Source organism: Trematomus bernacchii, unplaced genomic scaffold, assembly GCF_902827165.1.
Source record: "Trematomus bernacchii unplaced genomic scaffold, fTreBer1.1, whole genome shotgun sequence".
Lineage (NCBI taxonomy): Eukaryota > Metazoa > Chordata > Actinopteri > Perciformes > Nototheniidae > Trematomus > Trematomus bernacchii.
Genome location: NW_022987720.1, coordinates 3,903,348 through 3,924,777, shown reverse-complemented (window position 1 = coordinate 3,924,777; position 21,430 = coordinate 3,903,348). Strand labels below are relative to the sequence as shown.

General features: G+C 42.6%; 1 protein-coding gene across 1 annotated transcript in view; it reads left to right on the top strand.

Annotated features, from left to right (window-relative positions):
* Nucleotides 1-19,960, top strand: part of wasf1 (WASP family member 1) — a 53,460-nt gene extending 33,500 nt beyond the window's left edge. Inside the window, 9 exon segments of the mRNA XM_034143055.1 lie at nt 666-819; nt 5,446-5,563; nt 9,430-9,513; nt 13,284-13,340; nt 14,126-14,289; nt 15,883-16,062; nt 17,195-17,314; nt 17,316-17,749; nt 18,296-19,960. Of these exon segments, the coding sequence (XP_033998946.1) occupies nt 666-819; nt 5,446-5,563; nt 9,430-9,513; nt 13,284-13,340; nt 14,126-14,289; nt 15,883-16,062; nt 17,195-17,314; nt 17,316-17,749; nt 18,296-18,453 (1,469 nt within the window). The 3' untranslated portion in view covers nt 18,454-19,960.
* The last annotated feature ends 1,470 nt before the right edge of the window (nt 19,961-21,430 follow it).

The following is a 21,430-nucleotide window of genomic DNA, read 5'->3' as shown; positions in this document are numbered from 1 at the left end:
TCGCTTTTGGGGTGACTTTAATGAGCTAATTAGGACAGCAATGTAGCGTTAGCACCTGTGTTATCCAGTCTCTGACCAAAAAAGGGGAATTCTTATATCAGGGATCGTAACCAGGGGTACTTCTGCAGTTGTAAGGGATTCAACATACTTGAAAGAATATCTAAATTCAAAGAAAACCACAGACTAGAGTCAGATATAACACTTGAAAACCATACGTAAGAGTGAGAACTTATATAAAGCTAGCAGACACATTTAAACTGCTCCTAGAAGTAAAAGCAAAAGGGTTGCAATAGCTAAAAACATGATTTAAGGGTTAAACAATTAGATAGAGAGCTAGATGGTTGACATAGTTCACTGAGGGGATTTTAAATGTGAACGCGACCAAAATATCCTTAACATTGATCGATTCATCAGGAAAGATTTTAACCAATGTACCAATAACCAGCCTTATATCCTAAATGTTATGTTTTGTTTAAGATATGACGTCATTCTTCATGATGGTAATAATGGGTGGACCCAAATACTTATTGTGTTCACTAGAGACATGAGAGAGACTTGGTTTGCAAATATGTGTATCACATGTTTCTTAAAGAGCCTGATTTAATAATCTCCCATCCCTCCCTCCTCTTTTTCCTTATTCTCCATCCCTCCTTCCCCCCCCGCAGTGTCTCTTCAGGACATCACCATGAGGAAGGCTTTCAGGAGTTCAACCATCCAGGACCAGCAGCTGTTTGACCGCAAGTCGCTGCCCATCCCACTGCAGGAGTCCTACCAGACCTGCGAGGAGCCGCCCCCCCTCAACATCCTCTCGTCCTACAGGTCAGAGTGCAACCTGTTTTACTCCCTTTAAAAAGGGCTTTTATGGGTATGACGGTTACTAGAAGAGTCACATTTAGGCTTAAAGCTAATGATCATTTGCTTTTTAAAACCAGATTTTTCAAAAGGAAATCATGAACTCCCTACAATGGGAGAGAAGGAGGAGGTCGGCTGTTCCGTTCTTTAAAGGGGACCTATCATGCAAAATGCACTTTTGTACGTCTTTTATACATGAATATGTGTCCCCGGTGTTCCAGGGAACTCACCAAGTGTCAGAAAACACAACCCTCTCTATTTTCCTCCATACCCAAATCTCTAAAAAAGGGGCTGCAACGGATCTGATAAAAACTGATCCAGATTTGAACACTGTCCTGACGTCAGGACAGTGGCGCTACGGCTATTGGGCCAACTCCACCAATCAGGAGGAGACAGCCACGGCCATTGCCGTTCGAAAGCGCTGGAGACGCTGTAGTACATATGCCAGGCCTGTAGATGGTGCTGTTCTCACAGAATCTGCCCTTGCAAAAACAGAGCTAAAAAATGTCAAATTGAGCAAAATGAGGCATGGCTAAAATGCATGATCTGTTTGGTATTTTGAAAAAAAAAAAGTATAAATATGCCTTATATAGGTATGGTCCTACACTATATTATTCAAATATAGCATGATAGGTCCACTTTAAGAAAAACCTGACATCACCTTTAACTGGAAGGTTTAATTGCCGCCCTTTTTTCTGAGCCCAGCATGGCACTAACTACAGTATATCATACATTTGTCGGTTTTCATTCTCCTCAGTGTAGAGATTGGGGAAAATGTCATTTGTATTTTATCAATAGCTAAAAGAATCACTGAAATGGTCTTGAACATTGGCTGGTATTCGTCCTATTCTTGCTATAATACTTCTCCTAGCCACTATTAAAGCTTGTATTACTTGTATTGCTCACAATGATGCACAACATATAAGAAAACAGAAGACACCATTATCTTGGTTGCCCTGACCACAAATGGATACACAGTTTCACTCTGCATGTATTGAAATATCTTCTTTTGCACCTTGGTTGGTGGGGATATTTTTATCTGCTTGTGATTTTTTGCACCAGACAGCTCTTGGCTCTTGAGTGTTGAGCAGAGTGATAGAAAGAGTGTTCTGAAGATGAATAATCCATAAAAACCTCCTCTGGCTAGCACTCTGCCCTTTTTTTCACAGCCCTCTCACCCTGCTGCTTTCTCACTCCATTTTTCTCTCCCCTCTCACTCCATTTTTCTCTCCTGAAGCATTTTATATGACCTATTACTGTGCACTTGACCGAACCAGTTGGAGAAGGTTACAGGCCGAACACTTTTAATCTATTTTAATCTCTTAACTTTGTGTGTGTAGACACGTACATCATTTGCACTGTATTGAGGCAGGTGAAGCCTGTGGTATTTGAATGAGTCGTGGTGGCGGTGTTATTTAATGTGCGAGCCAAGCTAAAGGCATGCGTGGGCGTCTACCTCGCTGACTTTATTTTTCCAATCTTACTTTAAATGTCTTGTTTCGCGCTGGCCGAAGGCTACACGTCTGTTTTATTCAGACAAGGATTAATGGTGATATTTGAACCACACGTAATAACATGCACTATTAAAGCCTTGAGGTCAGTTCCCAGGCTGGATGGAACTGCTCTCACCTCTCCTTGAAAAACAATTGATGGAGTACCCCTGAGCACACTGTCTAGTAGAGTGGATTAAGTTCCTATTCTAAAGGACAGTGGCTCTACTGGTGTGTCCATGAGAGGAAGAGTCTATTCATATTAGAAGCAATACTTAGCTATTAGTGTTATCTTGTCCCTTGATCAACCATCTTATTTGTTCAGCTATAATTGATATTAAATAGGGTAAAGTTGACAGAAATGCAAGGACAGGAAGCCATCACAGGATAAAAAAAGGTTACAATATTATAGGAGATTTTTACTTCCTGTACCAGGGGAACCACCCTTTGAGTTTTCACCTCGTCTCTCCTTCTCTCCTCTGTACTTGTCTCATCTCCTCCACTTCACTTTCCTCTCCAAATGTACTTTCACCTCTCCTCTCCTGTCCTCTCCTTTCCTCTCCTCTCCTTTCCCCTATATCCTCCTCTGTCCTTGTTTCTCCTCCACTTCACTTTGCTCTCCAAATGTAGTTTCGCCTCTCCTTTCCTTTCCTCTCTTCTTGTCTCGTCTCTATCCTGCCCTCGTCTCTATCCTCCCCTCCTCTCTATCCTCCTCTCTCCTCCACACACCAGGAGTCTCCATGGGACGCCTCCCCAGGCTGTTATTTCTCAGATACCCCTGAACACAGCTGCTCAGCTGCTTCTATCTCTCCCTCTCCCATACAGTACACACAAGACAAAACCAACACAAAACACACGGCTCAAAAACCCACAGAAGGAATAGCATGCATAATGATTTACATAAACACTTTCTACCCGCAGTGCACACACTCTACGGTAGCTCTCTCCCTCTCTCTTCACGCTTTTGTTATCCTGTATTGGATTGGATTTTCTTCCCTTTGCTGTGTTGCATTTGATTACACTTTACACTCTTGCCTTTTGAAGCTTTTCCCTCTCATGTTCTGTATCCTGGCTCTGATCGGAGTCATCATCAAATAATTGACTCCCTTAGCGTTGCCCTCGCTGGGTGATTGGACCTTCGCATGGCTGGAGACACCCATTATAGTGTCAAAGGAGACATGAAGTACCCTTTTATGTGCCCTTTAGTTCTGAACAGATACAGTACTGATTAACAATCAGAAGAGATAGAATGACTATGTTGGTTTACAATACAAGTTGAAGTAGAAAATAACACTAAGGTTAGATCAATATTGTTGTTTTGGAGGAGAACACCTGGTATTGATGTTAATTAGCCCACATGTGGACTGCAGGGTGCCAGACACAGCCATTTTCTCTTTGCTGCTCTAAAGGTGTTTCCTCTGGAAGATATTTCCCAGGAGACTAAGAACCTCTTTAGAACTGTACCTGTGCTTTGACCGGAGGACACAGTATATATTTAGCTCTTGCATAAATATCTATAACCATATAGTTAGCAAGTACGTTAGGTCTGGGTGCCTAAAAAGTCCTTCCTCGTGGAGGAGTATTCTCTCGTTTTTAAAGAGCTATAGTCATTGATGCATCTACCAATCGTGTAGAGTTGAATTTACAATACAAGAAACGGACAGTGTACACCTTTTTTCATAGTTTGAATAAATATATTTTAAAAATATAACTTTTGAAAGCTCCAATAAAGAAGTGGAAAGACACCAGCAGGGCCATTTAGGAGGCTTATCCCTGTAATGATATGATGTGTGTGTGTGTGTGTGTGTGTGTGTGTGTGTGTGTGTGTGTGTGTGTGTGTGTGTGTGTGTGTGTGTGTGTGTGTGTGTGTGTGTGTGTGTGTTGTGTGTGTGTGTGGTGTGTGTGTGTGTGTGTGTGTGTGTGTGTGTGTGTGTGTGTGGTGTGTGTGTGTGTGTGTGTGTGTGTGTGTGTGTGTGTGTGTGTGTGTGTGTGTGTGTGTGTGTGTGTGTGTGTGTGTGTGTGTGTTGTGTGTGTGTGTGTGTGGTGTGTGTGTGTTGTGTGTGTGTGTGTGTGGTGTGTGGTGTGTGTGTGTGTGTGTGTGTGTGTGGTGTGTGTGTGTGTGTTGTGTGTGGTGTGTGTGTGTGTGTGTGGTGTGGTGTGTGTGTGTGTGTGTGTGTGTGTGTGTGTGTGTGTGTGTGTGTGTGTGTGTGTGTGTGTGTGTGTGTGTGTGTGTGTGTGTGTGTGTGGGTCCTTTCCTCGTCCCGAGGGACCCTTTTGATGTGCTCCTACCTGTGTCTGTCCAGAAGCCTTTTTCTGTTTCCCTCCCAATCATCATGGCACTGTTCTCCCCAGTGAGCGCCAACCACAAAGGCTTCTGTAATGCGAGTGAAGAAGACAGAGAGTGCGGCACAGTTGAGAGGGAATGAATGATAGAGCAGGACATAAGCTATTATTCATGGCAAATGCTAAACAAATATGATCTCTGGAAGGAAAGCAGACTGAGACAGGCAAGGGCAGGACATAGGAGAAGAGAAATTGTTATCAAACATTTCCCTCACTTTCTATTTTTCAGGAACGTCCAACCGCTGTAGCCTGCCGCCTGCAATTTTAGAGGAAAGAGAGCTTTTAGTAGAGCTGAAACAGCAACGACAATTATTCTTTCTGCCAATTTTCAAGCGTAGTAATTTGCTGCTTTAATTAGCCTTTTGAGCTATTTTGGGATTTTGTACTGTTTGTCCAACAACACAAGACATCCGAACTTCCCTTATTGAACTCTGGGAAATTGTGAGGGCTATTTCCCACAATTTCTTTAGTGAATTATGTACTTATTAATCAAGCAAAACAATTGACTAAATACATCAACAATGACATTATTGGTAAGTTGCAGCCATGCAATTGATTTGCAGTCAATTACAAAAGCTTTATTGCTTTATCAAATGCAAAAGTCTTGTCGATTTCTTTAGTGGAAAATAAACAAAACTGAATTTAAAAATGTGTATGGTATCCTGCGGCTAACAATAATTCCATTATCAATTGATGTGCCGATCAATTTCTTGATTAGCTGTTTTGTAACGAGATATTGGTTTCTTTTGTCCATCTGCAGGGACGATGGGAAGGAGGGTCTGAAGTTTTACACCAATCCGTCCTACTTCTTTGACCTGTGGAGAGAGAAGATGCTGCAGGACACAGAGGACAAGAGGAAGGAGAAGCGAAAACAGAAGGTACGTCTGAACAATCACAAACACAGGGACCTGGAAGAACACAGCACTTTGTACTTTCTCTTCATGAAACAGTTCAGGACTGGGCTGGTTCTTTAGTGGCTGCAACAGATCGAGGTGTCTGTGATGAGAAGCAGGCTGAAGGTTAGCGAGTAGGAAGACATGGAGTGAGAGTAAGCGAGAGGCTCCTAAGATACGATGTGTCCTGCTTGAATAAACTGATAGGGTGATTCACTGATAGGCCTGGCTTCAGACCATGTAGTCTCATGCATTAATTAGCCACCGCTCATAGATGAATCCGTTATTCCTCCAGTCAACCCTCTTAGTTATTACTTGTGTGATCATTACATCTAATTAACGGGAACATCTGCCGTTCACTTGCCCCTGCACTGTGCCATCTCTCTACCACACACACACACACACACACACACACACACACACACACACACACATGTAGAACCTCTGTACACACACATTTAATTTAGCGTTAGGTTTTTTTATGCACACAGACACTCACAAATTCGAATAAAAAGAGCTCTTGCGCATCTATAAAGAGCCCCTCTCCCACATGAAATGCAAAGCTGTGACCCCACTTCTCAGAACTCAGGGGTTTCCCACCCCCGGCATCAGGAGCTCTAATCAGCACCAGCTTGCATTTCCTCGCGTGGGAAGCAGGGCGTGCTCCACATTGTGCCCCCTCACAGTCAATCAAAGCTTATTACAGCCGTTCCAATGTAGAATAAGGAGAGTGGTTTTCCTGAATGAAAGAAGATATCATTTGGTTGGTTATGTGGCGAATTTATCCAATAATTAGTTGGGAGTGTGTAAAATGAAGCATATTTACTTTCAGTTGTTTTCCTGGTTTTGCATCATCACAATATTGACAGGTTAATAAACAAAACACAGAGGTGTAAAATGCAATTGCAAAGATCATTTGCAACAGCAGCAAGACCTTATTTTCGTCACAGGGTTAGGTCGATATGACCGCTTGTAGTCGAAGCTAATTCTGATGATTTCATTCTAATTAAAGCCCCGGGTGGCCTCAGCTTGTAAAGCTGTGTTCATTTCCCTCTTCACCACACTGGCAGATAGACAGACCCCATGGAAAGGCCTAGAGGACATTCACAGGGGGAGCAGGATGGATTAGAGGAATTACGAACACATATTTGTAGGTTTGTGTAACCGTCCTGGTGGATAAGTGGTCTGAAGAGGATCAGGGTGGATACAGTGTGGAGAGGACATGCGTGCTCTTATGGAAAAGCATGCAGAATCAGCGATTGAAAGAGTGAGGGATATCAAATAAAAAGTTATGCACACACACACACACACACACACACACACACACACACACACACACACAGATGGAATTGAATGTGTTAATCTTTGATAGATTTTCACTTTGTCACTTAGCTCACTGAGTCATTCTGCCACATCATCTCATGTTCTCTGTCACGCTGTTCATAAAGTGTGTGTGAGTTGTTCAGGTTTATCATGGATATTCTTTGTACAGATGGAGTCAAAATCCTTATCTGCCACTTATTTCCTATTTTTGTATAAATAGCGATCATTAACTCAGACACAAACTCAGGAACAGAGGCAGGGATTCACACAGACAAATGCCACGCCGCCTGTCAGGCACTATCTGAGATTGGGTGCCAACACATTTTGTTCCACGTCACTTTTGCTCTCCTCCTAAATGTCTGTGTTTGTATCTCCCTACAAATCATCATCTAAAGTTTAAAAATCGCCCATCACATGACCTGCTGTCACATTTACAAAGGAAAGAAAAAAGGAAAGGAAAGAATCAGACTGTAGACAAGATACAGGTCATCCAGGGTTTCTACTGTTGAAGATAAATAACAAAAGGACAATTCAAATAAAGAGCTCCTGACTTGACATTTTTTGGCAAACAGAGATCAGGAGCTTGTCTTAAGGGAACTTCACTTCACTGAAGCAACAAAAAAAAGTGTTTGGTTGCATTCCAGCTAGTGGGAGGAGTAATTGATTTCTGCTGGCGTGCAGGGGGAAGCAGTTCAGGGGTTCAGGTCAAAGTTTCTTCTTACAGCACAGAGGAAAGACAACAAATCAAATATTATATCCCAGCGTGTCGTACAGCCGATCGAATGACTCTGAGCAAAGGGCATTCGTAAAAGACTGATGTACAGATTTAACAGTACAAGTGTATAGTTGAATAACACCTATTTTTAACAGTATTTAAGAGACTATTCAGCTAAAATAGGTTGAGTTCATAAGCTACATTTGCTCAGGTGACATTACTCTGGATTGTATCATACATCGCAGAATATAGATCTTTTCCATGGGGATTATAATGATGTATGCCCTATTTCATTTTACTCAATCACCCGCCATTTTCCTACCAAGTCACATCACATTCACACACACTGCGCTGCACACAGGCACACACCGATTAGCAGGCAGTGATAGATGGAAAGCAGTACAGGGCAGAGAGAAGGGAAAAGAAGCCGACAGTGTGCTAATCTCATCAGCTCCTGTGTTAGCTTCGCTCTCAGTGGATTAGAAGACTTTGTGCTGAGCCAGTCACAAGGAGACAGAGGGAGTGGGAAGAGAGTCCCAGGGATTGAGGAGCAAGAGGGAGAAAGAAAGCATTGCAGCTGCTCTTTGATGTCAGTGTGTGAGTTTTACACTACATCAAAGTTTGTCCCTAGCATTTGGACCCCCTCTGGAGAAGCCCCCTTCGGCTATGCCTGCCTACTCCTGTCTCATTATAGCCATGGGCAGCTGGAAATGCCTTTACATTGTAATATAATATATAAAGGCAAATCATTTTCTGCCTTTTTTGTTATATTGTCCAGTTCCAGAAGTAAGGAGATATTTTCTGGATTTGTTCAAAATATAGTCCTTGCTACAGTCCACTGCTACATCTTAAATAAACTGCTTGGTTAAATAACGAGCCAGTAAAAAGGGTTTTGCCCACATTGTCACAGGTTACTGACCCTGATTTAAATTGCAAAAAGTTCAAGCCTATCATACATTATCAGGCCAGCTAATAATAGGAAGAGAGGTGGGTGCATCAAAAACGTATAAACAGGATATAGGAAGTCTTTGCACATACGATCAACACTGATACGATACATGCTGAAGGGTCTGCACATCTTGGATGCTTTGCTCCAAGGGTCATGTATGAAGAAGCATTGATTCCATAAATCTGCTAAATACTACTAAATGTACATGTGCCAAATGGTTTCTTATTCGCTAAGAAGGTTTCTACATTTGCACACTTTACGACAGACACTTCTCAGCCTAAGGAGACCTAGTTGTCTCTTTGCAGCTGTTTGCAAGCTAGTGCTAGTTTGTTAGCTTGTCTTTGCAGGTGCAAGAGGAGCTCAGGAACGTGACGTAGAACAGCAATTCTCTAACTTTTGCCTGGTTTAGAAACAAGTCTGCTATTACAGACAGCGCATTCGCAGTATTGAGGCGTGTGGTGCAGTGGGTTGTGCGTTGGTGTTCGGATCAGGGGGTCACCGGTTCAAACCCCACTGCAGTCAGCATGTCGTTGTGTCCCTGGGCAAGACACTTCACCCCAAATTCCTCCTGTGGGGATTGCCCACAGTACTGAGTATGTAAGTCGCTTTGGATAAAAGCGTCTAACAAGTGACATGTAATGTAATGTAATGTAATATTGCCCCCACTTTTTACTAGAACACTGACTTGCCTTGACAACATGATAAAACCTCTGTGTGTGCTTTGACCGTTTTTCATTGGATCAGTTTAATGTCCTAAAATTGTGTAGTAAAAATGTTGTAAAATACTGCTTTAGGATCTCTGTCCCCTCTCTGCCTCACGTTCTCTTTTGTGAATCCCGGTCTAACTCTTGTCGGACTCTGCAGCTGGAAATGCCTTATCTTGTGTGTCCCAATGGCCTTATAAGAGTCCTCTCTGAAACCCCTCCTCCCTTCCTCACTGCCCCAGAGGTAAGAGCTTTTTCCCCTCGTCCTCCAGAGCATCTGCTCCCCAGCTGGCAGCCTGCAGCCCTCCCTCAATCACACCCCCCCACCACCACTCTCCTCCCTCTATCCACTCTCCCTCTGGTTTGCTGTGGACAAGTGAGCTCCCCACCTCCACCCTAACAACTAACCAGCCTCCACTATTAACCTGCCTGACTGCATCCCAGTTCTACTGTAGGGATAGAAGATTAGGAGTCAATAGTCCTCTGAAAACGAGGAAAATTGGTGGGCAAGTCTCGATGTGCTCGAGTATATTATCGAGATTGTAAATGTAATACCGGCATTATGTTATAATGTTCACATCATATTTGAGGATGGATTGTATTTCAGTGTCAACAGCAAAATATAAACGTGTACATGCAGTTCCAACCAAAGGGAAAAAGGTTGAATTTGGGAAACAGACATGGAGTATTATTTCACTAACAGCAAGTCACCTCAGTCACACGATGATCGAGGAATTAACTGAAACATTTTTGGAATGGGATCCTCTTTAGATAAATGGTTTGCCCTGCTGGCGTTGGGTTTTTGTGGTTGAACTAACTCTTCCTGACACAAGTTTGAGCAGAGATGTCCTTCACTTTGTTGCAGTTATCAAATCATAATAGCTATAGATAAAATATTGCATTGTTTAAATGTACAAGGATTATTACTGTACAGTGTGTACAACCCACCTCCTATAGATTAGCCGCAGCAGAAATGTGTGTATTGTGTGAGGGGCTTGTGTTATTGTCAGCAGCAGGGTGGTCTGCGGGCCTCCCTGCGGGGGTCATTTACAGTGTTACACAGCCATAATTCTGCTGAGTCTGTCACATTGAACATGCACAAAAACATGCAGAGACACACAGGTGCACACACAGAAAGGCACATGCGCGTGTGAAGGGATGTGTACGGACAGAACACACTCTGCACATAAATCACATACATTTATAACTGCTGCATTACACACACAGCAGGGCTAACGCAGGATTTCTCTCCGGTCAGATTTACGTGAAATTAGCTGCATTTATAATAACTGTGATGAACACGTGCACACACACTTGCACTGTTTCTCATTTTCTCTCATATGCAAACACAGTGTACCTCCCTCCTTGTTCACTCTGTCTTCACATTTACGTTGCTGCATTACCACCGTCACTCTGTGATGCTTTCTATTGGACAGATGGTCGTCTGCTGGCATTATGTGTTATGTATTTATTCTCCTTTATATCTGCCTGTCATTCACCATAGTAATATCAATACAATCAAATCCGCATCATTTTTGACTCTGCCAAGGAGGGTTTGTAAGCAATTACAGAAAAAAATCTACTGGCCCCATTGTTTATGGGCCAGACTGAAAAACCCATTACAGTTTAAACTGGATCAAAGTCAGGGAAGCAGCCTTGCCAGACGTTTGCTCTCAGAGTGCCGTTTTAGTTTGCAAATGTGCTCTTTAATGCTTCTTTAAATATTGCCAAGACGCGATAACTGCAAACCTTTTAGGAAGTCAGAGGTTAGTTGCACCAAAACTAATCTTCCAGCAGAAATTGCAAAGCGAAGCTCGACAGTGTTTGGAAAACCGGAGGACGATAGGTTAAAATATTCAACCTTCTAATGCCGCTCCTTCTGCCTCAGCAGACAGAGCTGTCAGGGAGCGTTGTTGTTTCATGTTTGGAGTAAATGATATTCAGTTTGTCAGCCCAGATATATAAATGTGCTGCGTGTGTGTGTTAGAGCGCAGAGGCCTCCCCCTCGGCCAATGCCTCATCAGGAGTAATGGGCCATGCTGAATCAGATCCTAATCAATGTGCATTAGCATTAGGATTTATTCCCATGCTCGCTCTGAGCGGCCTGCCCACAGCAGTGGACGGACAAAATCATCATCACTCAGCCCAGGCAGAGGATATTCTGCACGCTACCCACACTGAGCCGAATCAACCAGCATGTTTTGATTTAAAGACCAGCACAATCACACATATAAACAACGTCTAGAGCAGTGTCCAAGTCGCATAAAAGATATTGATTAGTATTGGCTTTAATGCTGAGGTGATTATTTGTTAGGGGTCTATTCACCACCATATAAGCACAAATAAGTAATCTCACAAACCACCTGTAATGTGTTTCTGCCGCTAAATAGGATCTGAATGATTGTTTTGAAGCCAATAACTGGGGAAATGTGATGTGCTTGTGAAGGCAGTTTGCTGAATGTGTTCACTTGTTGTACTGCAGCTTGCTTATAACCTGATTTGAATGACCTACACTTTAAGACACGTCTGGCGATATTCTGTTTACTTTTGTTAAAAAGATCCCACAAAAAGACTGAAACCTTATCGTATCCTTCTGTGCCTGTGTACCCAAAGCCTATTGTATCTTTTTGTGTGAAAATGCACAATGTGCCAAGGGGACATGTTGCTCCATTACAATGAAAATCTATATGTATTGTTAAATGAATCCCTCCTACAGTACAGCTAAGAAATATTTCCCAGCAAAGGCACTGTTAGAAAAAGAACTTCTTTTGATAATCCATCAATGGATGAAATGATTCTTCATGAAAAACATGGCAGAAAATGCTGTTTTTAGACTAAAAGAAAGAAATGTCCTTGATTTTTATACGATTATGAAAATAATTTGTAATTACAGATCCTATTTTAAAATATCAAACCATACATTTGTGACCTATTAGATTGATATCTTAGGTATGAAACGAGAGGGCTTAAAGCTAAGTGTTGCAAGCAGGGTGGGGAAGTCAGAAGGTTGCCGTCTTTTCATGAGATTTGTTGACATTAAAAAAACAAAATAACACCAGACTGCCTACAACTATTCACCCACAACGGTATAAATATTTAGTTTTGAATTGAGTTGTTTGTGTCAGTATTTGCCTACTATTTTCGAACATGAATGCATAAAGTGTTCACCACACTGAATCATCACATCAATATTTTGTTAAACTGTGACATGTTATCTTCCCCATGTTTGTGTTGTTGTGTTTTTACCATTGTATCTATTATTCTGTGTTTGTTTACATGTCAGTCTTCAATGTGAGGTGTTTAGTTTTCCTCACTTTTAGAAAAACACCTGTGTAGTTTGTCCTCCTTTTCCAGTGAGATCTCTCTCTTTCTGTCTGTGTGTGTGTGTGTGTGTGTGTGTGTGTGTGTGTGTGTGTGTGTGTGTGTGTGTGTGTGTGTGTGTGTGTGTGTGTGTGTGTGTGTGTGTGTGTTAGTGTGTGTGTGTGTGTGGTGTGTGGTGTGTGTGTGTGTGTGTGGTTGTGTGTGTGTGTGTGTGTGTGTGTGTGTGTGTGGTGTGTGTGTGTGTGTGTGTGGTGTGTGTGTGTGTGTGTGTGTGTGTGTGTGTGTGTGTGTGTGTGTGTGTGTGTGTGTGTGTGTGTGTGTGTGTGGTGTGTTGTGTGTGTGTGTGTTTGTGTGTGTGTGTGTGTTGTGTGTGTGTGTGTGTGTGTGTGTGTGTTGTGTGTGTGTGTTGTGTGTGTGTGTGTGTGTGTGTGTGCGTGCCACCTTCATTGTGACCACCCCCCCCCCCCCCCCCCCCCCCCCCCCCGAGAGCTGTGCCATGTGTTGTCATTTTCTGTTTAACAGCACTTTTCTTTCCCTTTTGTCCCACCTTCTCTCACCGCCCACTCTGTTTTTGTCCCCGTTGACTGTTACTCAGCGGTGTTTTGCTCAATCCTGTGCCGCCGTATTGATTTGTTGACCCTCCTCCCCTCACACCCGGTGCTTCTCGTGTGGTTTTTGTTTTTCTTCTTATAGTTGCAGGACCCCCGCATGTATGATCAGGTCTATAGGTACCTAGACCTTCCAGGGCAGGTATGTGAAAATACAGCGATTTCAATCTTAAAACAATTGTGTGATTTCTGCCACAGCAGCTCTATGCTCCGATTCTTTACGGATATGTCTATGTGTTGAAAGTCAGTCATGCTATGTTTAGGTGGCAGGAAGTGCTGTTTGTTGATGGACCAGATTAAATATGTAAAAGACTAAACCAAATGTCCATTTGAAAATGACTTTCTCAGTCATTTTCTGCAGTAAATATGGATAATATGATTTGGTCCAAATCAGTCAGAGCACTCCCTGTTCCCCAGCTAGTACGACGGTATTTGGATAAATATCTGTGATTACTCTTTAGAAGCTAATTCATTCAAGTCTTCATCACCTAGTTTAAAACGGATACATGTTTTGACAGTAGCTGCTATGTAATTATATGGATATTTATGTGGCACGTGTTCAGTTAAATAAAGAAGGTGTAGCATCAGAAAAGATGTCCAACATAGATACATTTTTAAAATGTGGATTTGTTTATGTGTGTCTGAACGGTAATAAAATGCTTCGTTTACTCAGCTTACTCTTTGTACCTATAAATCTGCCACCTGTGCCTGTTGTGATTTTCGTTTTGTTTTATAAGATGTTAAATAAATAAATGTAACAGCAGCTAATCTGTTATGTTTTCTCTCTCACCCTCTCTCCTCACCTTTTGTTTTTCTCCATCCACAAACCATCCTTTACGGATTCCTCCTCCCTCTCCCACATCTCCTGATTTGTCCCTTCCCTCTAACCCCCCCCCCTTACCACCATCACCCTCCTTGCCGCTGAAGATGAAGACGCTAGACCGTCCCCACGAGCAAGAGAAGATCCCGCGGGCGCCTCACGACCGTAAGAAGGAGTGGCAGAGACAGGCACTGGGCGCTGAGCTCGCCCAGGACATACCTGAGGACAAACACAGAGAGGCTAACGGATCTGCAGGTTACCACGACAACAGGTATGTGGGATGGCTTCATGCACCTCAAGAGCAGACAAACATTTCAATTCACATAAGTTATCATTTATTATTGTTGGAAAGTAAGTACTACCTGGCCTTAGTCAAATGCTCGGCTTTACATACACGGTAACCATGGAAATACAGCATGTATAACTTCTAATTTAAAGTATATATGCGTTTGAAAAGTCCTGATTGGTTCACTTATTTGTCAGCATGATGTAATCTACAAAAATAAATTGCGCCTACTCCACAGAGAGAGCAAGATGTTGCAATTTACACTTGAGCTGCGACGGCCACTATTAAGGTTATGGTTGCGTTTATTGTTCCTCAAAGCTCCGGCGCCACTCATATTCAATCATTTCCCTGCAGGTCAATGTGATTAATAAGAAAAACATTTTTGCAAAGTACTGCTTTGCTTTGATTTTAGAGTGCCATGAATAGCTGACAGTATTTCTTTCCCAAGCAATCAAGTGCAGTGTCGGCACATATAGATGGTTTGAATGCACACTCTTAGAGGTTATTAACTAAATATCCACAGTGTGATGAAATGGACAGTGTGCTGATGAAACGTCGTCTTTTTGTAGCTGAGGCACGTTAGCTTTTTTCGCTCATAAATAAAATATAAAACTGGTGCAAGATGCTGAAAGACGCCGATAAATAGTTGTTTCTAGAAGTAACTTAATTCAATGTGGAAAGAGGGATTTAAAGGCTTGACCTGAGCCAAAGTAGAGTGTAATACAGCCTCCATTGATGCTTCTTCCTGTAGTTAATTACATTTTGAATGTGTTCAAATATCTACATCAGATGGGTCTACTCATTGCATTTCTGATCTTATTTATATAACAGATGAGAGGGTGGAATGTTGTTAACATGAATACTAAAAAATATGAATACAGGCTGCAACATGTTTCCTTATTACCACTCTGCTTCGTAAATACAGGATTGATCAGGAAAAGGGGTATTTCTTAACTTATTAAGACATTTTTCGATTTAGAGTAGGCAGACTGTTGTACCCTTTTACATTTACATCAAATCGATTATGATAGTTCCCAACCTGGGGGTAGATCATCCTCTTCCTATCAGATGATTACAGGATAGGAAGAACACAAGCAAAATCATATTCATTTTTTTCTTGCATGTTTGTTTTTTGTGAAGTGGCTGTTTTATCTCTTCATGCCTCCAAACTGTATTCAAATGAATCCAGAAAGGTTATGAGAGAAAATGGTTATTCTTATTCTTCTTATGAGAGAAAATGGTTCTTCCTGAGTGAACAGTAAAAAGGGCTCACAGGAAGACTTTGCTGGATGGTAGGGGTCACTTGAAAAAAAAGCTTGTGCAATAAATGTGTGGGATAATTGGGGAGTAACATAAATAATAATAATTGATCAACAGTTGTTTCTCAATGGGCCATAAGTGAAAAAGGTAGGGAAAACTGGGTCAATTCTCTATGTAGCATGACTATGTTTAAGCTCTTTCAGCAGAAAGTAATTGGTAATAAGAATACAATGGACAATAGAGGCTGGATTAAAGCAAAAAAATCAGCGAGGTAAATTCAAAGTTTGTGAGTTAAGGACAACGCCTCTCTCTGCTCAGGGCTCCCATGTACTTGGAAGATATGGAGGGGCCCTTCTCTCTGGCGGCGCTGCCCTACAGCCAGATGAACGAGCTGCTGAACCGTACCGGGGACAGAATGTATTCGCGGCCCCACGACCCTCCACCGCCTCCACCCCTCATGCACCCACTGGGAGAGATCAAGCCACCCTCTGTGATCAGGTGGGAGAGTAGACCACACATAACCTCAGATTTACGACCCCCACGGAAACCTTAAATCATATACTTTGCATAGAAATTGCAAAAAGGTGATAGTTGCTCACCCAGGAAGTTGTAGCTCTGATTTCTAACTTACCTGAAAAGGGAGTGCTACTCATCTGGTGCAGAGAAAGTCATTCACTGAGTCTCTTTTAGGTTTGTTTCCCTCTTCCTGGTGAGTTACATTACTTTCCTTTTGATTCTGCCTGAGAGGACGAGGATTTTTCACTCTGTTTGAGCAAAAAAAAAGAAAGGATGGATGGATAGACGGAGGGTTTGTGGACCAAAGCTGAAGAAAAAAGGAAAAGTCTCAGAGAAGGGCAGGATCAATAAAGTGTTAAGGCCACTGAGCGCATTACAGGTTGTTTTGAAGGAATGGAGAGATGAGAGGGAATGATTAAGGATGTGGTTGCAAAACAAATCTCATTGAGTCTTTGCAGCGATCTTCTTTGATTCTAGATTTGATTTACTTCTAGCCTTTGTGTGACCTTTTGATTCTGGTATCTCATGGTTACTTTCTTTAAAAAGTTATTGTTATCAACTTCTATGTCCAACTTTCACACTATACCCCTTCCCTGCCGCTTTAATGTAGCACTTAGAGGAAATACCCCCCCCCCCCCCCCCCCCCCCCCCCCCCCCTTCATCCTCGCTGTGCTTTTTGTGTGCTGCAATTTTCTCCGTAGGAAGAAAATTGATTGTGAACATGTCGATCTTTGTGTTGTGATGTCCTGATCCTGCCACACAGCTTCAGCTGCAGTTCATGTCCTATAGTAAAAACATTCTGACTTTAATGTACGAGCTGCAGCAGGTCTACAGCCAGGAAGATTTCAATTGTCTCTAAATCTCTAGACTTGTGTCAGTCTTTGTAAACATGATAGTTAAAGTATGCCGAAGCGGATCCATAAAAGCAAATTGGTAGCTACATGTTATTATTTTAAAAGCATATTTATATTTGAGGCTGCTCCAATGTTACCCATGTATTAAGGTGTCACCCTCTCTCTCTCAGACTTCTGATTCAGACTGTTTTCTCACTGCTCAGCACTCGTCCTCGTCATGACCTTCTTTTCTTTCCTTCTCTCTCTTTTTTTCCTTTCAGTTCCAGTTCAGGTTTTTCCGACAGCAGACCCCAGTCTCCAGCACGGACATCAGGGTTCAACTCCAACACTCCCCCTCCACCGCCCCCCCCCTCTCCCTCCTCCGCCTCCCCCGTTACCCTCCTCAGGCCTACGGGGCACTCCTCCTCCTCCCATTCCTCCTCTTCCAGTGCATCAGCATCCCCCGCCCATCCCCCCCCCTCCGGCTCCTCTCCAGATCGCCCCCGGTGTGCTGCACCCGGCCCCGCCGCCCATCGCCCCGCCCCTCCACTGCTCCCCGGCCCGTCTCCAGCAGGTCCTGGAGAGGGGGCTGCCCTCGGGCTCTGGCACCCAGTCGGACGGCAGCATCCTGCCTCCCCCCCCGCCGCCTCCCCCTCTGCCCCTCACTGGAGGACGGAGCTCCTCGCCCTGTCTCTCAGGCCCCCCACCCGTGCCGGCCTTCCCCTCAGCAGGAGCCATGGCCACTCCGCCCCCCCAGGGCAGCAAGAGGCACCAAGCAGCCAGCCTGCCCCCCATCAGCGACGCTCGCAGTGTCCTGCTGGAAGCCATCAGAAAAGGTGGGTTGTGTTTTTCCAGAAATGTGGGAAGGTTCCCCAGTAAACAGTGAGGAGTCATGCTTTCTCTGGACAAAGCACACAATTACTTTTTTAGGGAGAAGTGTGTCTTTGTTATTGAATTGTAATTATTTTTAGAAAAATAACCTATACAATTTTTTCAGACTCTAAATACGCACTTTTTTAGAGAGGGTTAGGGATAGTATATTTTTGAGAAAATGGCTATATGATAACACACATCTGTATTTGTGAATAAGTTGGAAAACTAAATTAAAATTGGCGACAAGGGTAAAAAAAGTGGCGACAGATAACCCACAATTTCCGAAAAATGTGTCAATTGATGGAGGAAGGGTAATTAATTGACAGAAAAATGATTAATTTTAAAAGCCAATTTTAAGCAAACAATTATGAAATGTATTCCAGCTTCTGAAATTGTAATATTCGGTGATCTCATAGTGAATAAAATGTGATGTTTCTGGGGGTTTTGAACTGATGGACAGACATGCTATTATGTCATCATAACCTCTCTTTCTCTGCTGCTTCTTCCAGGCATACAGCTTCGGAAAGTGGAGGAGCAGCGAGAGCAAGAGGCTAAGCACGAGCGCGTCGGCAACGACGTGGCAACCATCCTGTCCCGCCGCATCGCTGTGGAGTACTCCGACTCCGAGGATGAGTCCGAGTTTGACGAAGGAGACTGGATGGAGTGATGGAGATCAACAGATGGAAGGGGGGGGAGAGGAGGCAGAGGAGGAATGTGTTCAGGTGCACTCCACACCTCGCCATCACAGTCCTTTCTACTCTGGGAAGAAGCAAAACATTGTTGTTGCCCACTCTTCCTCTGTCGCGCTTCATTCTTTCTCAAATCTCTGTCTTGTGCTTTGTCTTCGGAGGAGAATCTCCATGTCCTGGTCTGTCTCTCTAGTGTTCCAAGAGAAGTTTTTGCATTTATTCTTTTCTGCACTACCACATGACATTGTTTCTTCTGGATTTCTTGTGATGAAGTCCCCCATGTTTACTATTGTTATACATGAAAATAACTTTTTGAAGAACCACTTGTTTTGTTTCTTATCTGTACGTCGATGTAAAAAAAAAAACAAGAAAAGGAAAAATGAAGGCATGTTGCATTCTCCTTAGTTCTCCAGCACCATTTTGCCACCCGGTGGCACAACATGGCATTGAGTGGATGCTGGTTTATTTTATGGTCTTTTCTTTACATTTTTCTGCGGACACATTTGCCGTTGTAACGGGACAGTAGTTGCTGATACTGACCACTACATGAACTCAGCTTTTTTGTTACTTGTCATCAGGACTGACTTCACCACTTAGAACAAGCTAAAGATTGTGTTGGTATGTCATGTGATGTTTGCTATATAGGTGAAAATGAAGAAGGGGAAGCTTGTGCATATCCATTCACTTACATCCAACTTTTACCCCAGGGAAATGTATGCCAAGAGATTGAGCTTTTTGTCTGTCAAGGTTCTACAGAGCCCTCATGTGGAAGAGAAACACTGAGCCATCGGCTTTCTGCATATCGAGCTCCCATCATTTTTCAAGTTCTTTGCCATAGAAATGGACACTGGAAGTGGTTAGATGCTGTACATGTACGTCAGATCTCCTGCCTGTTTACTGTTCCTGATACATTTTCAGTGTGCAGAGAAGAAAAGTGTGAATTTCAAAAAGGAACCCACTCAACAGAGTCTGACCGACACCAGGTAAACCCACTGAACAGCACTGAAGGCAGCTCTTCCCTCAGATCCCCTGTTACTGAGTCCCTGCCCAATAACAAGAAGCCTTACCTCCTTTGGTTCTGCAGCAACAAACACAATAATACATGTTCTACGAGACTGCCCTTTCAGGCATGAAAGAGAAGGATACATTATGCCTTGTTTTGGCTCATTTCAAAGAAAATGTCTGCCATCCTTTTCTGTTCGTCGTTCGTTCGTTCTTTCTTCTACTTGCCTTATTGTTCGTACAAAACGTATCGTTGAGTTGATGAATGTATTGTGCTGTTACTACTTACTTGCCTGCGCTTGTATGGATTTGCTGTTTCTATGTTTGGGGAGGGGGGGGGTGACGGGAGGGTACAGTAACCCTGGTTTAAAACAGAAAAAAATTAGATCAATACTGTATACCATGTAACTTATGTAACTGTTGACTGTAACAGTTTGCTTGAATTAATAAAAATCTAATGTTATGTTTTAGCCCTAAATGTTATGGGTCTGTTGTTGTTGTTGTTGAGTTTGTCTCCACAGCCAACAAAAGTGTTATATGGAACATCACCAAGACATAAAATCAATTAAAGGCATTCATTACTCCTTTCATTATGGCCATTAGCAACATCTTGTTGATATAATTATACTACATGAGATCATGTTTAGAAATTGTCCAAATCTGTGATGTGTAATAATCAAACATCTGTTCAGCTAAGAAAAATAACCAATCCTAGTTTAGTTTTGGGGTACTATAAGCAAAATAAATATGTTCAAGTTAATATTCCTGATTGCTGCAAGCATATCATAATAAATGATGTCTCTTTGAAATGTGGCATCATCTATCTGTGCAGCTGCCTTAAAACAATTCAATAACTCTGGATCAGTTATAATTAACATCAAATCCGAGGATGATTTATTTGCTGGGCATTTTGTCATATAATTAATATCAAAAGATGAATCTGCTTTATAAGGAAGTCTGCCAGGCACTCAAAGTTAGCTAATGAGAATTAAGAGGATCATTTTATCCGAATAAGCAGTTTAGCCTTATAATGTCTTGGCCATGATCCACGTAACAGAACAGCTCTGGGTCATTTTAAGCCAGCTATGAAGAACGGAGAAATCCCTTTCAATCAAATAAAGCTAACTCACTTATCCATATTAGAAGGAATAGTGCCGTGAGTTTATCCCAAATGATCCACATCTTGACTTTTGGAGGAGAACCGTCCTGAAGGGAAATGTGTTTGTCCGGTGTGGATAAAGACTAACGGTTATAATTAAAAGCTCACAATTACATGTGCCATCTCACTCTCACCTCCCTCTGTTCCCATATTGATCATGTCTTCTCCCCTACACTCATCATGTCTCCTCCCTCTCCTCGTCTTCTCACCTCTCCCCCTGTTTATAGAGAGTACTGAGAAGAAAGAGAAATATGTTGTTCCTGGAGTTTTCATATTTATTATCCTGTCAGCGTCACTCTTTATCCTGCGCTTTCAAAGACGCGTTGGGCATTCGAGCTTTTGTGTCAGGGTGTCACATGACAACTGCGTCTCAAATTCATGTCAGCTTTGTGACCGGGTGGATTTTAACTTCAATAGGCCTACATCGTGAAGTGCTCTCATTGCAGATGACAAGCATGCTGGGAGGAGGACGAGTGTCAGTGTGTGACTGTGTATATGGGGGCTGTACATACCAGATAGTATTATTTTCCCCATGCTTGGAAGATGTCCCACTGTTTCACCACGGGGGAAATTACCTGATTTGTTTTCTTCCAACATATAGTCAACAAACCTTAAATAGCTTTTGTAAAAAGAATCATCAGCTGGTGTACTTTGTTATCACCCCGATGGGTTTTGTCACATTGGGCAATCAATTGTTCAGCTGTTCAGAATTGTGCTTATGCAGAATATTCCACCTGCCTGCAGTAATTGACTGTAAAACAAAAGCTAAAAATAATACCGTCCTGCTCTAAAGT